This window comes from Polistes dominula, unplaced genomic scaffold, assembly GCF_049000335.1.
Source record: "Polistes dominula isolate Pdom_NZ unplaced genomic scaffold, Pdom_raw_medaka contig_79, whole genome shotgun sequence".
NCBI classification, from domain to species: Eukaryota; Metazoa; Arthropoda; class Insecta; order Hymenoptera; family Vespidae; genus Polistes; species Polistes dominula.
Window position 1 is genome coordinate 2,327,256 of NW_028300916.1, and position 15,971 is coordinate 2,343,226.

The following is a 15,971-nucleotide window of genomic DNA, read 5'->3' on the forward strand; positions in this document are numbered from 1 at the left end:
AACATATTTTGAATATATTGAAATTATTTATAATACATATTTATCAAATATATTCATATATACTGTAAATAAATTTAATATCTTATTGTTTTTTGTTTTAATTTTAAACAAATCAAATTTAGAAATAGATTTGGACAAATATGAATTAGAATTTGTACTGTTGGCGACTCTGTCATTGGAATATTATGGATTCTTGGCAAGTACAGCTGGCTGTCAAAAGTTTTGAAAAATAGCGTGTTACTTGAAAAAAGAAAACTACAAAACATTTCATTTAATAAATTATATCAATACGATCAATCGGAAGATCGAGTCATCATGTTAACTGCTGCAGCAAATACTTTATCAAACAATGGTGGATCATACAGTAGTGATAGGCCATCAAGTGCAGGAGATCCGGAGCTTGCAGCTGATCCTGCATCTGGTGGATTTTTCCATTCAGATTATAAAAAGTAATTTAAATTAATTAATCTAATCGAATACTATATAATCATTATTTTATAATATTATGTATATTTATATTTTGTACGCGTATGCATTTATATATGTATAAAAATTAGTATGAATAATATTTTCAGACATGAAGATTTGAAGCAAATGTTAGATAGTAACAAAGATGGTTTAAAGTTAGAAGCTATGAAACGTATAATAGGGGTAATTAAATGATGTCTCACAATTGATTATTAAACTTTATCATAAACAAAAAAAAAACTGATAAAATCATCAAGATGTATAAATAATTTGTAGATGGTGGCTAAAGGAAGAGATGCATCAGAACTTTTTCCAGCTGTAGTAAAAAATGTTGTATCGAAGAACATTGAAGTTAAAAAATTGGTATATGTATATTTAGTACGTTACGCAGAAGACCAACAAGATCTTGCACTGTTGTCGATATCAACATTCCAAAGAGCTTTGAAAGATCCCAATCAATTGATAAGAGCCAGTGCATTAAGAGTTTTGTCTAGCATCAGAGTTTCTATGATTGTACCAATTGTGATGCTTGCCATTAAAGATTCTGCTAGTGATATGTCACCATATGTACGTAAAACAGCAGCACATGCTATTCCTAAACTGTATTCTTTAGATCCTGAACAAAAAGAGGAATTGATTGGAGTTTTAGAAAAACTTTTGTCAGACAAGACAACTCTTGTTGTTGGTTCTGCAGTAATGGCTTTTGAAGAAGTCTGTCCAGAGAGAATAGATTTGATTCATAAAAATTATAGAAAATTATGTAATCTATTAGTCGATGTTGACGAGTGGGGTCAAGTAGTCATAGTTAACATGCTCACAAGATATGCCAGAGCGCAGTTTATTAATCCTAATATAGATGTAAGTATACTGCGTAAGACACTTGATGTCAAATTGATTGATTTCTTATTACAAATGATTCTGAGAAATATAATTATTTTTAGAGCTTGGAAGAAGATGACAATCGTCCATTTTACGATTCAGATTCGGATTCTTCTAATACAAAAAAACCTAAATTTTCTATAGATCCTGATCATCGTTTGTTATTACGAAATACAAAACCGCTTTTACAAAGTCGTAATGCTTCGGTTGTAATGGCGGTATCACAATTGTATCATCATACAGCAGCACGTAGTGAAGTTATAATCGCGGCTAAAGCATTAATAAGATTATTAAGAGGTCATAGAGAAGTTCAAAGCATTGTACTACATTGCATTGCGAGCATGTCAATTACAAGAAAGGTAATGTAAGTATAATGTTAAAGTATACTGTACATTATTTGTAATATCTTATTTAAACTATTTAATTACGTATATATATATATATAATCTAATCAATTATTATATAATATAGAATAGATTATTAATTTTAGTATTATTTTTATACAGGGCATGTTTGAACCCTTCTTAAAATCATTTTTTGTAAGGACTTCAGATCCCACGCATATAAAACTATTAAAATTAGATATATTAACAAATTTAGCTACTGAAACTAGCATTGGGGTAATACTGAGAGAATTCCAAACATATATTTCAAGTAGCGATAAAGAATTTGTTGGAGCTAGCATTCAAGCTATCGGTAGATGCGCCAGTAATATAAAAGAAGTTACAGATACATGTTTAAATGGTTTAGTTTCTTTGCTAAGTAACAGGGATGGTAAGAATTTTCATTGGTTTAAAATCATTAACTTTTAATATTTTTCTACACCTGTATTATTTCCTTTGTTTCTTTAGAAGCTGTTGTGGCAGAAAGTGTTGTTGTGATAAAAAAATTATTACAAACCCAACCAAATGAACACAAAGATATAATCGCTCACATGGCTAAATTAATGGATTTTATAACAATACCACAAGCAAGAGCGTCTATTTTATGGTTGTTAGGCGAATACTCAGATCGCGTACCAAAAATTGCACCTGATGTTTTAAGAAAAATGGCTAAAAATTTTATCAACGAACAAGACATCGTTAAATTACAAACTCTCAATTTAGCTGTGAAATTGTATTTGAACAATCCGATACAAACTAAACCATTTTGTCAATACGTCTTCCAACTTGCAAAATATGATCAAAATTATGACATCAGGGACCGTGCACGTTTCTTGAAACATTTTATTTTTTCGGAAGATAACGAAGCAAAAAAGAAACTTCCTGAATTTGCTAAAAGAATTTTCTTAGCTCCAAAACCAGCACCTACATTAACTTCAAGGTTCAAAGATTCCGAATTTCAATTAGGTACTTTGTCTCATTATCTAAATATGCCATGTGCAGGATATCGTCCATTGCCACCTTTCCCTGAAGTAGCACCAGATCCATCTGTTAGAAATGTAGAACCGATTAATGTGCAAGATACAAAAGAACAATATAAATATACTCGTAAGGAAAGAAAAGAAAAGAAACAAAAAGCTAAAGAGAAGCCTTTTTATAGCGATGAAGAAAGTACTGCTGATGAGGGTAAGTTGTTGTTAATATTGTAAATGAATAATTTTTAAAAGTCAAACGTGTTAAATCTTGTTAACAGCAGAGGAAAATGAATCTTCTGAAACATCAACAAGCGAGAGTTCTGGTGAAGGAAGTGATTCCTCTGAATACTCAGATGAAACAGATAAGTCTGAAAATAATGACAAAAAGAAAATAATAAAACAATCAGAAGAATCTGATAGTATGACAGATAGTGAGGAAGAGTCAGATTCAGAAGAAGACAGCGATTCTCAAGATAGCGAAGAAGAGGAAGAAGAAGAGGAAGAAACTATTAAACCAGAACAAAAAGAGAAACCAAAAAGCAACTTAGATTTACTTTTAGATTTAGATGATGGTAAAATTATATACATATATAAAAAAAAAAACATTACTCATGCATGAAGCTAAAACATAGAAACTAAATAAACTTTGTATTTTATAGTTGTACCAATGACACCAATAATGACGCCAAGTTTAGGTGGATTTTTAACGCCTATCAATCCAATTGCCTCAGATGGCATCAGAGAAGTGTCTACCTCTTTTATACCTATTAAAAAATATGAAATGTTGAATAGTATTACAGGTCATGGTTTGAAAGTGGAATACAGATTTACAAGATCACAACATTTAGTTAGCCCACATTTGATTAGCATTGAATTAACATTTACAAACGAAGGAAATAAACAAATCAAAGATATACAAATTGGAAATAAGGTGAAATATTTTGTTTGAATTAAGCATGAATATGTTAATTTTAAATAATCATAGTAGGATGTGATATATATATATATATTATTTTATTATATATTTATTTTTCAGAATCTTCAAAAAGGAATGCAAATTCACGACTTTATGAAAATATCATTGCTAGAAATAAACTCGACTTTATCTTCTACGTTAGGTGTTAATTTTAATGACTCTATGCAACCGGCAAATTTTAATATTGATTTTACAATCGACGAAGAAAAATATTCCTGTCCTGTGATTATCAAAGCTCCTATCGGAGAATTAATTAGATCTGTGTTGCTACCAGAAACAATGTTTAACAACGAAAAAGCTAAATTAAAAGGTATGAACGAAAACTCAGCAAAAATAACATTTTCGGGTAATAGGAAACGTCTGTCTGAAAAAATTTTCGAAACTGCAAACGTCGCGATGATATCAAGCGAAAATGAAATAATCAGGTAAATTATTTTAAAAAGATATTCACATTTAAAAAAAAAAAAAAAAGTATATTCTATAAATTGTATAATTTATTTTTGAAATTTCCAGATATGCTGCTCATACTTTAGCATCTAAATCATTGGTATTAATAACAATCAAAATCATTGACACAGAACATTTGGAAATTTGTGTAAATTGTGAAAAAATGGTCATAGGTTCAATCTTATTAAATGAATTAAAGAGTAACTTAAAATGAATGAAACATTTCTTATATTCACACGTGATAGGAAGATTTATCGATAAAACAAAATATATCATATATTAATCAAATATTATAATCATTCAATTTATGTTACCATAAAATTATTAAACATATATATTATATAATATATAATATTATAGAGGTAATGTATATTATATAATATACATAGTAATTATTATGTTCAATTTATTTTATTTCAGATCTATGTACAATAACAACATATATTTTCCTTTAGAAAATATATTCATATTTTATTATAATACTCAAAAGAGCTTTGCATTTTGAATAAAATCAAAATATTCTTCGTTAAGGTAATTTATCTTTTACGCCAAACCATATCAATTTTTGTGAATCATAAATATCCCAATCAGCTATTTCCCAAAATCGTAATCTATATTCCTTGTAATTTCTTAAAAATTTTTTTAATACTGTAAAAAAAAAATAATCACAGTTTACATTTTTTTACTTCTTACATTACATGAAAATCAATAGAACATAGAAATATTATTTTTTGTTTTGTTTACCTTTCAACATATTATTAGAAATAGGTTTAGAAAATCCAATATCCTCGTTTGGAAAACGTTTGATCATATCAAATAAAATTTCAGTACCAAATCCTTTATTTCTGTATTTAGATCGAATATATGCCGTATCTAATACTGGCATCGGATATATTTCATTTGTTGAATAAACTTCAGTTCCTAAAAATATAATTTATTTATAAATGTAAAAAAAATTTTTAATTTAAATTGAAAAAAATTCAAATTGTTAATTACCTTTAGGTTTAACTGTATAAAAACCAATAGGTATACCATTTTCCCATCTAATCAAAACAATATCAAAATTATCAGCATAATCAAATGGGGTCTCCAATTTTTCCGCTTTAGGAGTATCAAATTCAAGGTAAATAATTTGACATAGTATATAATAAATTAATCTCTCTTGATTGGTCTTTACCTAAAAAAAAAAAAAAAAAAAAAAAAAAATCGTACTTCATACAGTAACCACATTAATCAAATCACATGTATTATCGTACTACGTTAATCAAAAAAAATCATTTTATAAACGTTACCTCGCACCAATTATTTTCGTATTTATCTTGAAAACTATTATTTATATCTAAAATATCATCGTTCACTTTTACAGCTATAAATTTATTACATTTTTTACAATCGAGTCTATGTATTGTTCCTTGTATATTGTATTGTTTTAAATCCAATTGAGTTTGAATTACCCTCGGTAATTCTGTTTTCTGCTCGTAATTAGTACACCTGAATAATAATGCATTCATTATTTATAAATATATTCATTTTGTTGAAGTAAACAACAAACAAATTCATTATTAATATTACAGTTAATAAAAATGTACATTATAGATAATTAACAAGCAATTATTGAACGATATTACCTCGTACATATCATTTTGTACAAAAATTTAAACAAAGTGGTTACAATAAGACTAACGTAATGGCCATCATACGGATGATTTGGTAAAAAAAAAAATCAATCTATCGATCGATCGAAAAAAAATATCGATCAAAATAAACTTGTATGAACATAAGCGATATAATCTTATTCGATAATAACTTTAGTAACCGATAAATATGATAACCAATAAAATCACGATTCCATTTTATAGATAAATCTAAACTAACTATCTAATGTTGGCAATTTAAAAATCTTTAAAAAAAAATTCTTTAAATGGCGGCCTTTTTATTGCATTTTAATTAACTTGTATTCTACAAGTTCAAAAATAAAATGACTAATATAAACAAAAACAAAAACAAAAAAAAATACAATTAAATATTTTACGAGATAAAATGAACAATAATGAAATAGAATATGTTTAAATGATTAATTCAATTTTCTTAGAAGAAACTCATTATGGTTTATTAATGTATCGTGAAAGTACTTACACTGTACGCATACTAATTCGATTGAAAAGCTAATACTAATTAGAATGGTAAGTACTAACGATAAATAGAAAACTCGAATAATTTATGACGTTAGATCAAAAATATTTCAATTAAAAATAATCTAGAAATATGTATTCCTTTTAGTTATCCTTAGAAAAGAAGAGTTTACGTACAAAAAGTGATAATTGCATCACATTGATAAAAAAAATTAACAAATCATTGATGAGTCGGTATATTTGTTACCGAATTGAAATGTTTGTTTGATATCATAAGCAGTTATTATATAAAATGAAAAGAATTCTAATAAATGAGGAGAAATTTCTCCCCACCTATTGTTTGTTATCTCAACAAACTCTTATAGAAGTTTCTCCACGTCATGATAATTTGTTTCTATGTATGTATACGCATACATATTTACAGTTCTACGTAATATGCTATATATTTATATATATATATATATATATATATGTTATGTAGTTGTATGGAATATGCGCAGAAGTCTTTACACACGAAGATACCAAGCCGGCGTTTGTGAATATACATATACACAAGTTACACCTCATTTTAAATATTAGTAGTATGAACGATCGTGAAAGCATCGACTTCTTAGTATAGTCTAATATCAGCCAACAGTTCAGAGCTTATCAAGAATTAATAATTAAATATTTGAAAAATGATGATTAAAGAATCATTACCGGTAGTAATTAGCGTGGTACATCCAAATATCGGTGGATGGCTAGGTAGTTATTATGTACGAAAAAATCTAAATCCATGGTATGCGGTAAGTTGAAGAATTTTTTTTCTTTCTTCTCTTTTTTTTCTACTCTTATCGATCATTCTTCTTTAGTCACGCAATAGACGCTAAGCGATTGACAAAGAAAATTGAAAAAATAAAAAAGAAATAGAAAAAAAAACAAGGACAAAAATTTGGACTATGAGCATTATGTCATTCCGGAAGGAAATGCATATTATAATAGATTTTGTAATTTAAAAATTAATGGCGGGAAATATTGATAAAAGACCCGCCTAGTTTTTGAACTCATTTGTTAACATTACTGTACTGTCACATGTTACTCAAATGATTAGAATTATTTTTGTTTTTTTGTACAGATTTATGTAGATGTATGCTTAAGTTAAATTTCTCGATAAATGAGGATAATTTTTTGTTTAAGCATAATTTTTATTATATATAATGCGAATTTATATTTAAAATAATCTTTTTTAACATCTATTATCTTAGTCTTTGAAGAAACCATCGTGGACACCACCAAATTGGGTATTTGGGCCAGTATGGACAACTCTTTACAGTTCAATAGGTTACTCTTCGTACTTAGTATGGCGAGATGGTGGAGGATATAAAGAAGCAGCCTTACCACTTTCAATATATGGTGCTAATTTAGCTTTGAATTGGGCTTGGACGCCTATCTTTTTTGGAGGACACAAAATTAAATTGGTAATTTAGTTGTCATCAAGTAATATAATTCAATAATTTGGAATAATATTATTTGTCATCAGATAGATTTTATTTTGTTTTGAAATATTCATTTTTTAGGCTTTGTATGATATTCTACTAGTATGGGGAACATCAGCAGCAATGGCAGTAACCTTTTATAAAGTTAATCCATTAGCTGGATTATTAATTATTCCCTACTTTGCATGGTGTACCCTTGCGTCGACATTAAATTATGTAATATATAGGGATAATCCACAAAAAGCAATAGAAGATAAGAAGGAATAAGAAAAACAATAAAGAACTTATTGAATTAAAAAATAACAATGAAAAGAAAAAAAGACAAGAATGTAGTAATATTGGTTTAAAGGACGCCGCATATAGCATTCTATTTTTTTACAGTTGTTATAATATCACTGCTTTTTAGTAAATAATATGTGCCTTGCATTAAAACGCACAAATAATTGTTGTTAGTATACACATGTTTATTAATTGATATGAAATAAAGATTAGTTAATCAACCATACGTACATTATACAGTATATAGACATAATTCATTATTGGTATTGGTTGATAAATTATATATAAACTAATTTAAGAGGAATCACTTTCATAAATCTTGATTCGTTCAAGTCTACTCTATTCTGCATAAGTTTCTAACAATTCGTACTATGTTTGAAAACTAAATCGCATATTTATATATTTATCTTTTCTAAACAATCTCAAAAGTAAATTAATGTATTATTTTATACAGAATAGAGTAAACGATCTTACACAACAGAGGTATCAAATGTAGTATTGGCCTGAGTGCAAAATAGCACACAGTTGATGATTTTCACGAACGTTACGTAGGATCAGTTGCATAGATATAACCTTGCTGCTGAAGTACGTATAATCTTTTTTCAACTGCATCTTTGTCTAAAGGAAAGAAAAGAAAGAATCAAAATATAAAGGTAAGACATTAAAAATGATATATAAATATAATATATTATTTAATAATTGTGATTATTTGAAACTTTTAATAAATACCAAAAAGAACACTTACATTTAATAAGTAATGCTTTGTCTTGACTGTGACTGATGTGTTGTGATAATGAATGTAACAATATTTGCGCCGTATGGTAACGTTGAAAACACTCAGCAGGATTTCCAAATAATTCATCGAGTGCTGCAGACTGACACTAAAAGGAAAAAAATAAAAATTGATAATTATTACAATGATGAGATGTTATTATAAAATAATTGAATGTGTGTATTAACTTTTTTATTACCATTTGTATTGCATGATTATACAAAATTTTATCTGCCGTAGCTCCTGGTTGTCGAAGTAATCCTACACTGTTAAGTTGTTTACATTCTGTCAGGCAAGATTTAAACTTTTCATTCATTGTACTGACAACTACAAAATTAAAAAAGAAAAATATATTTATTAATAATATCTTATATTTATCCATTAACTCGTTAACTTATTTTTTAGTTTTTTTTTAATGAAATTTAGTACCTTCTTTTACACTTGCGGTAGGTTGCAATCTACCAGCTTTGAGTTGCTGAGTTGCAAGATTTAGCCCAGAACTCAACCATTGAAGAGCTCTCACTAATAAAATAACTTGTTCTGCTCTTCTTCTTGTGGCTGCATTGTTGGCTTGTTCCATACCACCCAAAGGTGCACCTAATGGTCCAGCTCTATTTCTAGCAACTTCGCATACACATTCACATAATGCCACAACGAAGTTTAATTTTGCTAAGATCTCTGAATGTTCTCGTTCCAAAAGCGTTTCTTCTGGGAGTTCTGGGGCTATAAATGTCAATGAATGATCTTCTGTTGAAGTTGGATTATCCGGAAAAAGATTTTGAAAACTACCCGCTTCTGTAAATAGAAAAAAAGTTATAAGAGAATAATAATAATAATAATGAAATAGTAATAATTAATTAAAAATAATAATAAACCTGATATTTCTGGAAGAGTAACAGCTCTTGTACCAAAGGGAATAACAGGCGAATGCCTAAGTGTGTTATTATTATCTTGAAAAGCTTTTAAAGTAGGGGACCCTAAAACTGCCAATGGGCCTGAAAGCAACGGTGAAGATGCACTATTGTTTCCCGTTGATCTGCGTAATGGCGATGTTCCACTGTGTGAATGTCGTGCCACTGGACTAACTTGCCAAGTACTAGGAGGTGGTGGTGTTTCACTCAATCTAGAAATAATTCTACGAATATGGAAGATATAGTGATATTTATAAATTAATATTAAGAATATTATTCCCATACCTTCTACCAGGTGGTGTACCTATTGCATATTGCACACTAGGTGGACTAAGAGAGCCAATATCAATAACATGACTTCTGTGAGAGTCTACACTTCGCTTCATACTGATCGGCTGAGAACGAGGAACGACGCTACTTCCAGATCTTACATTACCAGAAGGTGATGATGGATGTGCTGTGCTTCTTTGCGTGGGAACTGGGATTGGTTCAGATATGGGTAAAAAGCTTGGACGTGGTGGACTAATTGCCTCTCTGGTAGTAACTTTCGTGAACCTGTAACGTTGATTACAACACCTATAACTAAATAGAGATATTTATCAAATGTGCGTATTTGTTAAACAAAAATTATTTACTTGAATTGCGTGTTAGTATTATTGTCTGTATCACTATTAAGATCACTTGGCACAACAAGCACAAAGTCATCATCTGGACTGGAACATGGACTACTTGGTTCCGGTTCAGATCTTACAGCAATTCCTGCTTCCGGAACAGCTAAACATGTTGCAGGTGAAGCTGGTAATTCTGCAGGAACTGGACTGGGACTTTCCCTAGCTCCTTGAAGAAAAGGGTGACCAAAAAATTCATCGAAGGCCATTCGATCTCTCGCATTGCGTCTCAACAAGCCCAATAACAAATTAGTTAATGCTGGTGAAGTTCCAGGAGGAATACTATAATAATAATAATATAGAAACCCATTATAGTTTTGTTTAATGTATATACTTTATCTTTTCATTTTGAAGGTAAATTTGTCTAATCTTATATACACAAAGTAGATCCATAAAATTTTAAAAATGATTTTAAAAGACATACATTGGACCGAGATTAGCGTTTTTCTCATAATACGTTTTAAGGGCATGTGGAGTAGAAGCATGAAATGGAGCCTTTCCAGTAAGACATTGAAACACTATTGTTCCAAGAGACCACAAATCTGCTTTCGCATCGTATTGAAGTGACATGATTACTTCAGGTGCCATATACATTGGTGAACCACACAACGTAGCAGCCATTACTCCATCTTGTAAAAAGCGTGCGAAACCAAAGTCCGCTGTAATATAGAATTGTTATTTTATTAAATAATATTTAATATAATTTTATTCGTATGCATCTTACCTATTTTTAACGTTATTTGATGTGGTTGTGGACATGCTTTGCCACAGTTATGACTGAGTAAAATATTTTGCGGTTTAAGATCTCTATGAACAATACCTTTGGCATGTAACGCTCTCATTGCACCTGCTAATTGCTTGAGAAATACTCTAATAGTATCCTCTGACAAAGTTCCTTTCGCTATCGAACAAAATGAAAAAAATATAAATGATATTACTTCTTAATAGAATGATAAATATAATAATATATACCTCCTAAGTAATCAGCTAAATCTCCACCATTACAATACTCCATAACCAGGAAGACATTAAGACTAGATTCCTGAAATGATGAAATAACATTGTTAACTCTAAGAAGAAAAGCTTGTTTGACTATATAACTTAATTAAAAATATCCCTACCTTACAATCTAGCAAAGCAACTACATTCTCATGATGTAGTTCCGTTAACTCCTACAAGATAAAACAAATAATAAATAAATGCTAAATTTTCTTTCATTCTTTATATAAACCAATATAACAACAACATACCTTCAAAATCTTAATCTCCTTGCCAAGAAGGTTCTGCGATTTGGCTAAACTCTTCTTTGTTATACTTTTGATGGCCACTACGTAATTAGGTTCCTACAAACGTAACAAGTGTATCACTATAATGCATTAGGTTTAGCTAAATGTCAAATATACGTCACGACAATTGGTTACCACGTGTGACAAGGTAAGCAAAATAAGAAAAAAACAAACTAGAAGAAAAATAATTACATCACGTAATCTGCCTCGGTAAACCACAGCAAATGCACCGTGACCTATCAGGTCCTTGGTGTTATACTCGTAATCACCGATGACCTCCATTCCAAAGAAATAATTATCTCCAGTTTCGTATCGGTGACATATAAGAAGGAAAAGGTACAAATAAATGGGGGGATAAGGGATGGAGGTGGATTAGTGATTCACCGATCTTTTGCGGACAAGGTCAGTAGTTTACAAACACATTCAGATTGACAAATGAAAAGATGCATCGCCCGTGGTAATGGGATCGATATGAGCGTGAAGAATCTTCCGCCTTGTTGTATCGTTCACAAATTTTCATATCCTTGTTTTTCCCCTCATTAACGTATTAACGTACCACCATGATATCGTAATCGTATCCAATTATTATTATTATTTGGCATTAGGAACTCGAAAGTTCATTGCCGGAAATATCAAATCCCGCCAGTGTTTCCGTCCCTGAGTGCAACTCCTCCATTCGCTGTCTTCGTAGCCTATTTCTTTAAGATCTCGAAATAATATTGTCCTCCCATCTATATCTCGATCTACCTAGTGATCTTTTTCCGTTCGGTATACCGATGAGTATTTTATGCGCCGTAATCGTATCCAATTAATTTTACAAATCGTCAACAGAAAACATTACACACTGTTCACTGTTACACTGCCAGAGGTGAGGGGGCACGTTCGAAAACACCAAACAATGCGAATCATGAACAGAGTGATATCCGTGGAAAATGTCAGATACCCAGAACTTATTCATTTAGCGATTTTACTACATTTACTACAGAGGTCACTACGTAACGCTTTCAGTGTGGAGAACCAGAATAGTAGATAAAGGCTATCTGAAGAGTTTATTTTTTTTTTCTGAATTTACCAACGAGAAAATATAAAATTTATTATTATTAATAACAAGTACACTCTTGAACATCATATATAAAGCCATATCTCTCGAACGTTACATTATACTAGAATTTAATTGACGTGGTTCCCGTATAGGGAGAAGTGGCACTAGTGTACCACGTCGGTACACTAGACGCGTACATTCAGGGACGTATCACGCTTGACCATTCCTTTTTTCTTCTTTCTTATTTTTATTTCTTTGTTAAATAAATTTTTTTATGTACTTATATTTTTTTTTCTACAAATTTCATTAAGAAATTTAATTTGGAACGTTCTTGCGTCAATTATTTATGATCTTTGATTTTTAGGTTTGAAATTTTTCAATAGTATGTGAATTATTTATTTATTTATAATGAAATGTTTTTCTTTTATTAATATTTATTTATTAAATTTAATGATAACTTAAAAAATTATTTTGTATTTTTTATATAGTAATATATGGTCAATCTACGAAGGAAAAAATTTCATATTTTTGTTATATATTTGTAAACATTGATTTCGATCAGCTGTTAACCATAGAGATCATTTTCAGTTCATGTTGTATACACATTGTGAGAAAGTAGTTCCACCGTAAATTTGCACGCGTTTCATTGAGAAAACATTTTAATTGTGTTATTAATAAATATTTATCCTTTTATAAAAAGTAAACATATTCTAATGAAAAAATAAATTAGTAAAAATCATAACCTATAATAATAATTCATCAACTAACCTTTTTTCTTTGTAGTACAAGTACCTGTGATTTATCCTTTATTATAGTTCTGATTGATATTGTTACAAATTATTATTAAAGAATTTATATTTTTATAAATTTTGTTGTTTTTTTTCAGTCAAGATATCATAAACAAAAAACACGAATTACCATTCATATATAATTTATTATTTTACAAAAGACAAATTATTTTTCTTATAAGATGGAAGTGTAAGTAGTAACATTGTTATTAACATTATATTTATATGTATATGTGTATTGCGAGGATAAAAAAAATGAAATTATTAATGATTATTTACAGATTAAACTCTTGTTCAGCCCTTTTAAGTAATTATGAAGTTTTGGATATGCTTCAAAGTATGAAATCGAATAAAAAACAAAAAATGACTCAAAATCAATTAGCAACTATTACTTATCAAACAATAAGATATTTGGAAGATACCCCTTGTAAAAAGCAGACTCCTGAGAAAATCAGAAAGTATTTAGAAGCTATGAAATCTTTCAATCTAACTAAATCAGAGAAGTTAACATTGTTAAACATTTGTCCTAAAACAGCTCTCGAAATCCAATTGGTATTAATTTTTTCATTTTTTTTATGATTTACAATATGATAAACAAATAAATAACAAAATAATCAATATTATAATTCTGTAGATTATAGAAGACAGCGAAGAACGTTTAAGCAATGAAGAAGTAGAATCGTTATTGGAAATCATTCAAAATTGTTTCGAAGAACCATTAGAGGAACAAGAAGAAGAAGAGGGATGCTAGAGAGCTGTGAGATTTTTAAGAATAGTAAATAAAATTTTTGTTTGTCGCTAATAATCCCTGTTGATTGATGCAACATTAAATAAAGCTACATAAACAAAAAATGTTATTATTTATATACATTTTATTTATAATAAACATCCATGTAAATAGCATATTAAATATGTATTTGTGCGAGTCACAAATTTAATCAATAGATTACCTCTTCTGGTCACCTAAATCATCTATAGAGTCTTCATCAATCTAAAATTAAATAAAAAAACATATATATAGATATAAAGTTGATTTTATAAAAATCTATATAATATATACCTGAGGCCATTTTTCTGGAATCACTTCAAATAAATCATCTTTGACATCACCCTGTATAACAATTTCATCGTCTCCTGTTACACTAGATCCGCAAGCAAATTTGCTACCAAAGAATTTAGCAGCAACTTTCAAATCTATATCTGTAAAATGATAATGTATTGATAAAGAGATAATTACAAATTAATATCTATCATACGATAAGGGTTAAACATGACTGAACGAATGAATTAACTAAAATATATCTTCTTCCACAAGCTAAGTTTATTATAGAAATATCAAATACATTTATAGAAAAGTTAATAATACAAATTATAATAAGTAATTAGTTTATAGAAATAGAACAAAATAAATTCCATATATGATACTTACCAAATGTACTAAGGCCAGAGACAACCGTTACAGATTTTTTCTTTCCTCTTGGAGCTCTTGATACGGTAACTAATTTAGGAACGTCTTCCTTTTTCTTTGTTTTCAGCATACCTTTACCACCACGTTTCTGCCTTTTCTTTTCATCTTCTCCTCCACCAGTTTCCGTACTTCCATCTTCTACTATTCGCATGCAAATTGCAAAGGTATTATACGCAATATACTACTGAATAAATATGTTTCATATAAATAGATTGTTACTGTATGAATTGTATACGATAATTTTATTAATCATTCGTTGAATAATTTACCTAGTTTAACCTTTTCAAATTCAGTTGGCAAATTTCTTTCTAACCAGAGTTTACACTTTTCATATTCCGGGTAATATTCACAATACTGTTAAAAAGAAAAACATTATTTTAGCAAGGGAGTACAGGATAATTATTAAATATAAAAGACATCTGAGAAAAAAGGAATTTATCTAACATTGACAGTTTATTGACAGTTCATCATCTTACCTCAATAGGAAGAGTACAATTTCCGCAATATTGTACTTGAATCGGATAATTAACGTTAGGATTAGGTCCTAATCGTAAATCTGGTAGTTCAGTTGCCGACATATTTCTACGAATTAAATAGTAAATATCACGAATAAAATCTACTACGTAAGTTCACTGAGAAAAATCGTTAAAATTTATGAAATATCAAAAATCTTGTATTGACGTTAACAAAAAAAAAGTAGATTAATATAGATAATGATTAGATTTGAAATTTGTGTCAGAAAATAATTACAAATCGCCGCAAGGTTAGGACGTTGGTCTTATGCGGATGATCGTAAATTCTTTTCTTCGATATGTAATACAAATGTTCACACGCGCCTTTGCCGACCAATTAGATGGGAGTATTCGAAGTTGATCCAATGAAAAAACAAAGTCGGGTGGGGCGTAACCGTATCAATAAGCCAATAAGGAAGTAGTTGAAGTTCGACGTATCAGTGATCGTGCGAGTTGCATTCGAGCGATCGAAGTGTCGCGTGCGTAAGGTTTGGTTCGATCAATTTGGTTG

General features: G+C 29.4%; 6 protein-coding genes across 15 annotated transcripts; 3 read left to right on the plus strand and 3 right to left on the minus strand.

The window, feature by feature from the left end:
* Positions 1-163: 163 nt before the first annotated feature.
* On the plus strand, positions 164-4,657 carry rb (adaptor related protein complex 3 subunit ruby). 2 transcript variants are annotated; one of them, XM_015335940.2, is made up of 10 exons: positions 164-449; positions 576-651; positions 745-1,326; positions 1,410-1,706; positions 1,854-2,121; positions 2,199-2,915; positions 2,983-3,276; positions 3,364-3,635; positions 3,741-4,105; positions 4,194-4,657. In XM_015335940.2, the coding sequence occupies exons 1-10, from the start codon at positions 316-318 to the stop codon at positions 4,339-4,341; spliced, it is 3,153 nt and encodes a 1,050-aa protein (XP_015191426.1). In that variant the 5' UTR covers positions 164-315; the 3' UTR covers positions 4,342-4,657. The 2 variants fall into 2 exon arrangements, with proteins under 2 accessions (XP_015191426.1, XP_015191427.1); XM_015335941.2 differs by having other exon boundaries at positions 2,986-3,276.
* Positions 4,520-6,403, minus strand: LOC107074362 (soluble lamin-associated protein of 75 kDa-like). Of its 2 annotated transcripts, none has more exons than XM_015335726.2 (5): positions 6,264-6,403; positions 5,420-5,618; positions 5,124-5,304; positions 4,872-5,048; positions 4,520-4,775 (listed from the first exon to the last, which is right to left on the minus strand). In XM_015335726.2, the coding sequence occupies exons 1-5, from the start codon at positions 6,272-6,274 to the stop codon at positions 4,654-4,656; spliced, it is 690 nt and encodes a 229-aa protein (XP_015191212.1). In that variant the 5' UTR covers positions 6,275-6,403; the 3' UTR covers positions 4,520-4,653. The 2 variants fall into 2 exon arrangements, with proteins under 2 accessions (XP_015191212.1, XP_015191211.1); XM_015335725.2 differs by lacking the exon at positions 6,264-6,403 and adding an exon at positions 5,756-5,986.
* Positions 6,404-6,792: 389 nt separating this feature from the next.
* On the plus strand, positions 6,793-8,239 carry Tspo (Translocator protein). Its single transcript, XM_015335730.2, has 3 exons — positions 6,793-7,044; positions 7,504-7,716; positions 7,816-8,239. The coding sequence occupies exons 1-3, from the start codon at positions 6,937-6,939 to the stop codon at positions 7,999-8,001; spliced, it is 507 nt and encodes a 168-aa protein (XP_015191216.2). The 5' UTR covers positions 6,793-6,936; the 3' UTR covers positions 8,002-8,239.
* Atg1 (serine/threonine-protein kinase unc-51-like protein Atg1) lies at positions 8,178-11,977 on the minus strand. 2 transcript variants are annotated; one of them, XM_015335723.2, is made up of 13 exons: positions 11,843-11,977; positions 11,615-11,707; positions 11,486-11,536; positions 11,337-11,406; positions 11,089-11,265; positions 10,789-11,023; positions 10,332-10,646; positions 9,982-10,251; positions 9,661-9,908; positions 9,215-9,580; positions 8,985-9,112; positions 8,759-8,894; positions 8,178-8,631 (listed from the first exon to the last, which is right to left on the minus strand). In XM_015335723.2, exons 1-13 carry the CDS (start codon positions 11,930-11,932, stop codon positions 8,558-8,560), a joined length of 2,253 nt encoding a protein of 750 aa, XP_015191209.1. In that variant the 5' UTR covers positions 11,933-11,977; the 3' UTR covers positions 8,178-8,557. The 2 variants fall into 2 exon arrangements, with proteins under 2 accessions (XP_015191209.1, XP_015191205.1); XM_015335719.2 differs by having other exon boundaries at positions 9,661-9,920; positions 9,982-10,272.
* Positions 11,912-14,418, plus strand: crcp (CGRP receptor component). Of its 5 annotated transcripts, none has more exons than XM_089170792.1 (4): positions 11,912-12,052; positions 13,579-13,670; positions 13,762-14,032; positions 14,115-14,418. In XM_089170792.1, exons 2-4 carry the CDS (start codon positions 13,663-13,665, stop codon positions 14,229-14,231), a joined length of 396 nt encoding a protein of 131 aa, XP_089026918.1. In that variant the 5' UTR covers positions 11,912-12,052; positions 13,579-13,662; the 3' UTR covers positions 14,232-14,418. The 5 variants fall into 5 exon arrangements, with proteins under 5 accessions (XP_089026918.1, XP_015191218.1, XP_089026920.1 ...); XM_015335732.2 differs by lacking the exon at positions 11,912-12,052 and adding an exon at positions 12,379-12,518; XM_089170794.1 differs by lacking the exon at positions 11,912-12,052 and adding an exon at positions 12,903-13,056.
* DENR (density-regulated protein) lies at positions 14,335-15,837 on the minus strand. 3 transcript variants are annotated; one of them, XM_015335728.2, is made up of 6 exons: positions 15,699-15,837; positions 15,425-15,530; positions 15,218-15,302; positions 14,910-15,089; positions 14,541-14,680; positions 14,335-14,471 (listed from the first exon to the last, which is right to left on the minus strand). In XM_015335728.2, the coding sequence occupies exons 2-6, from the start codon at positions 15,524-15,526 to the stop codon at positions 14,427-14,429; spliced, it is 552 nt and encodes a 183-aa protein (XP_015191214.1). In that variant the 5' UTR covers positions 15,527-15,530; positions 15,699-15,837; the 3' UTR covers positions 14,335-14,426. The 3 variants fall into 3 exon arrangements, with proteins under 3 accessions (XP_015191214.1, XP_015191213.1, XP_015191215.1); XM_015335727.2 differs by lacking the exon at positions 15,699-15,837 and having other exon boundaries at positions 15,425-15,692; XM_015335729.2 differs by lacking the exon at positions 15,699-15,837 and having other exon boundaries at positions 14,910-15,086.
* Between the last annotated feature and the right edge of the window lie 134 nt (positions 15,838-15,971).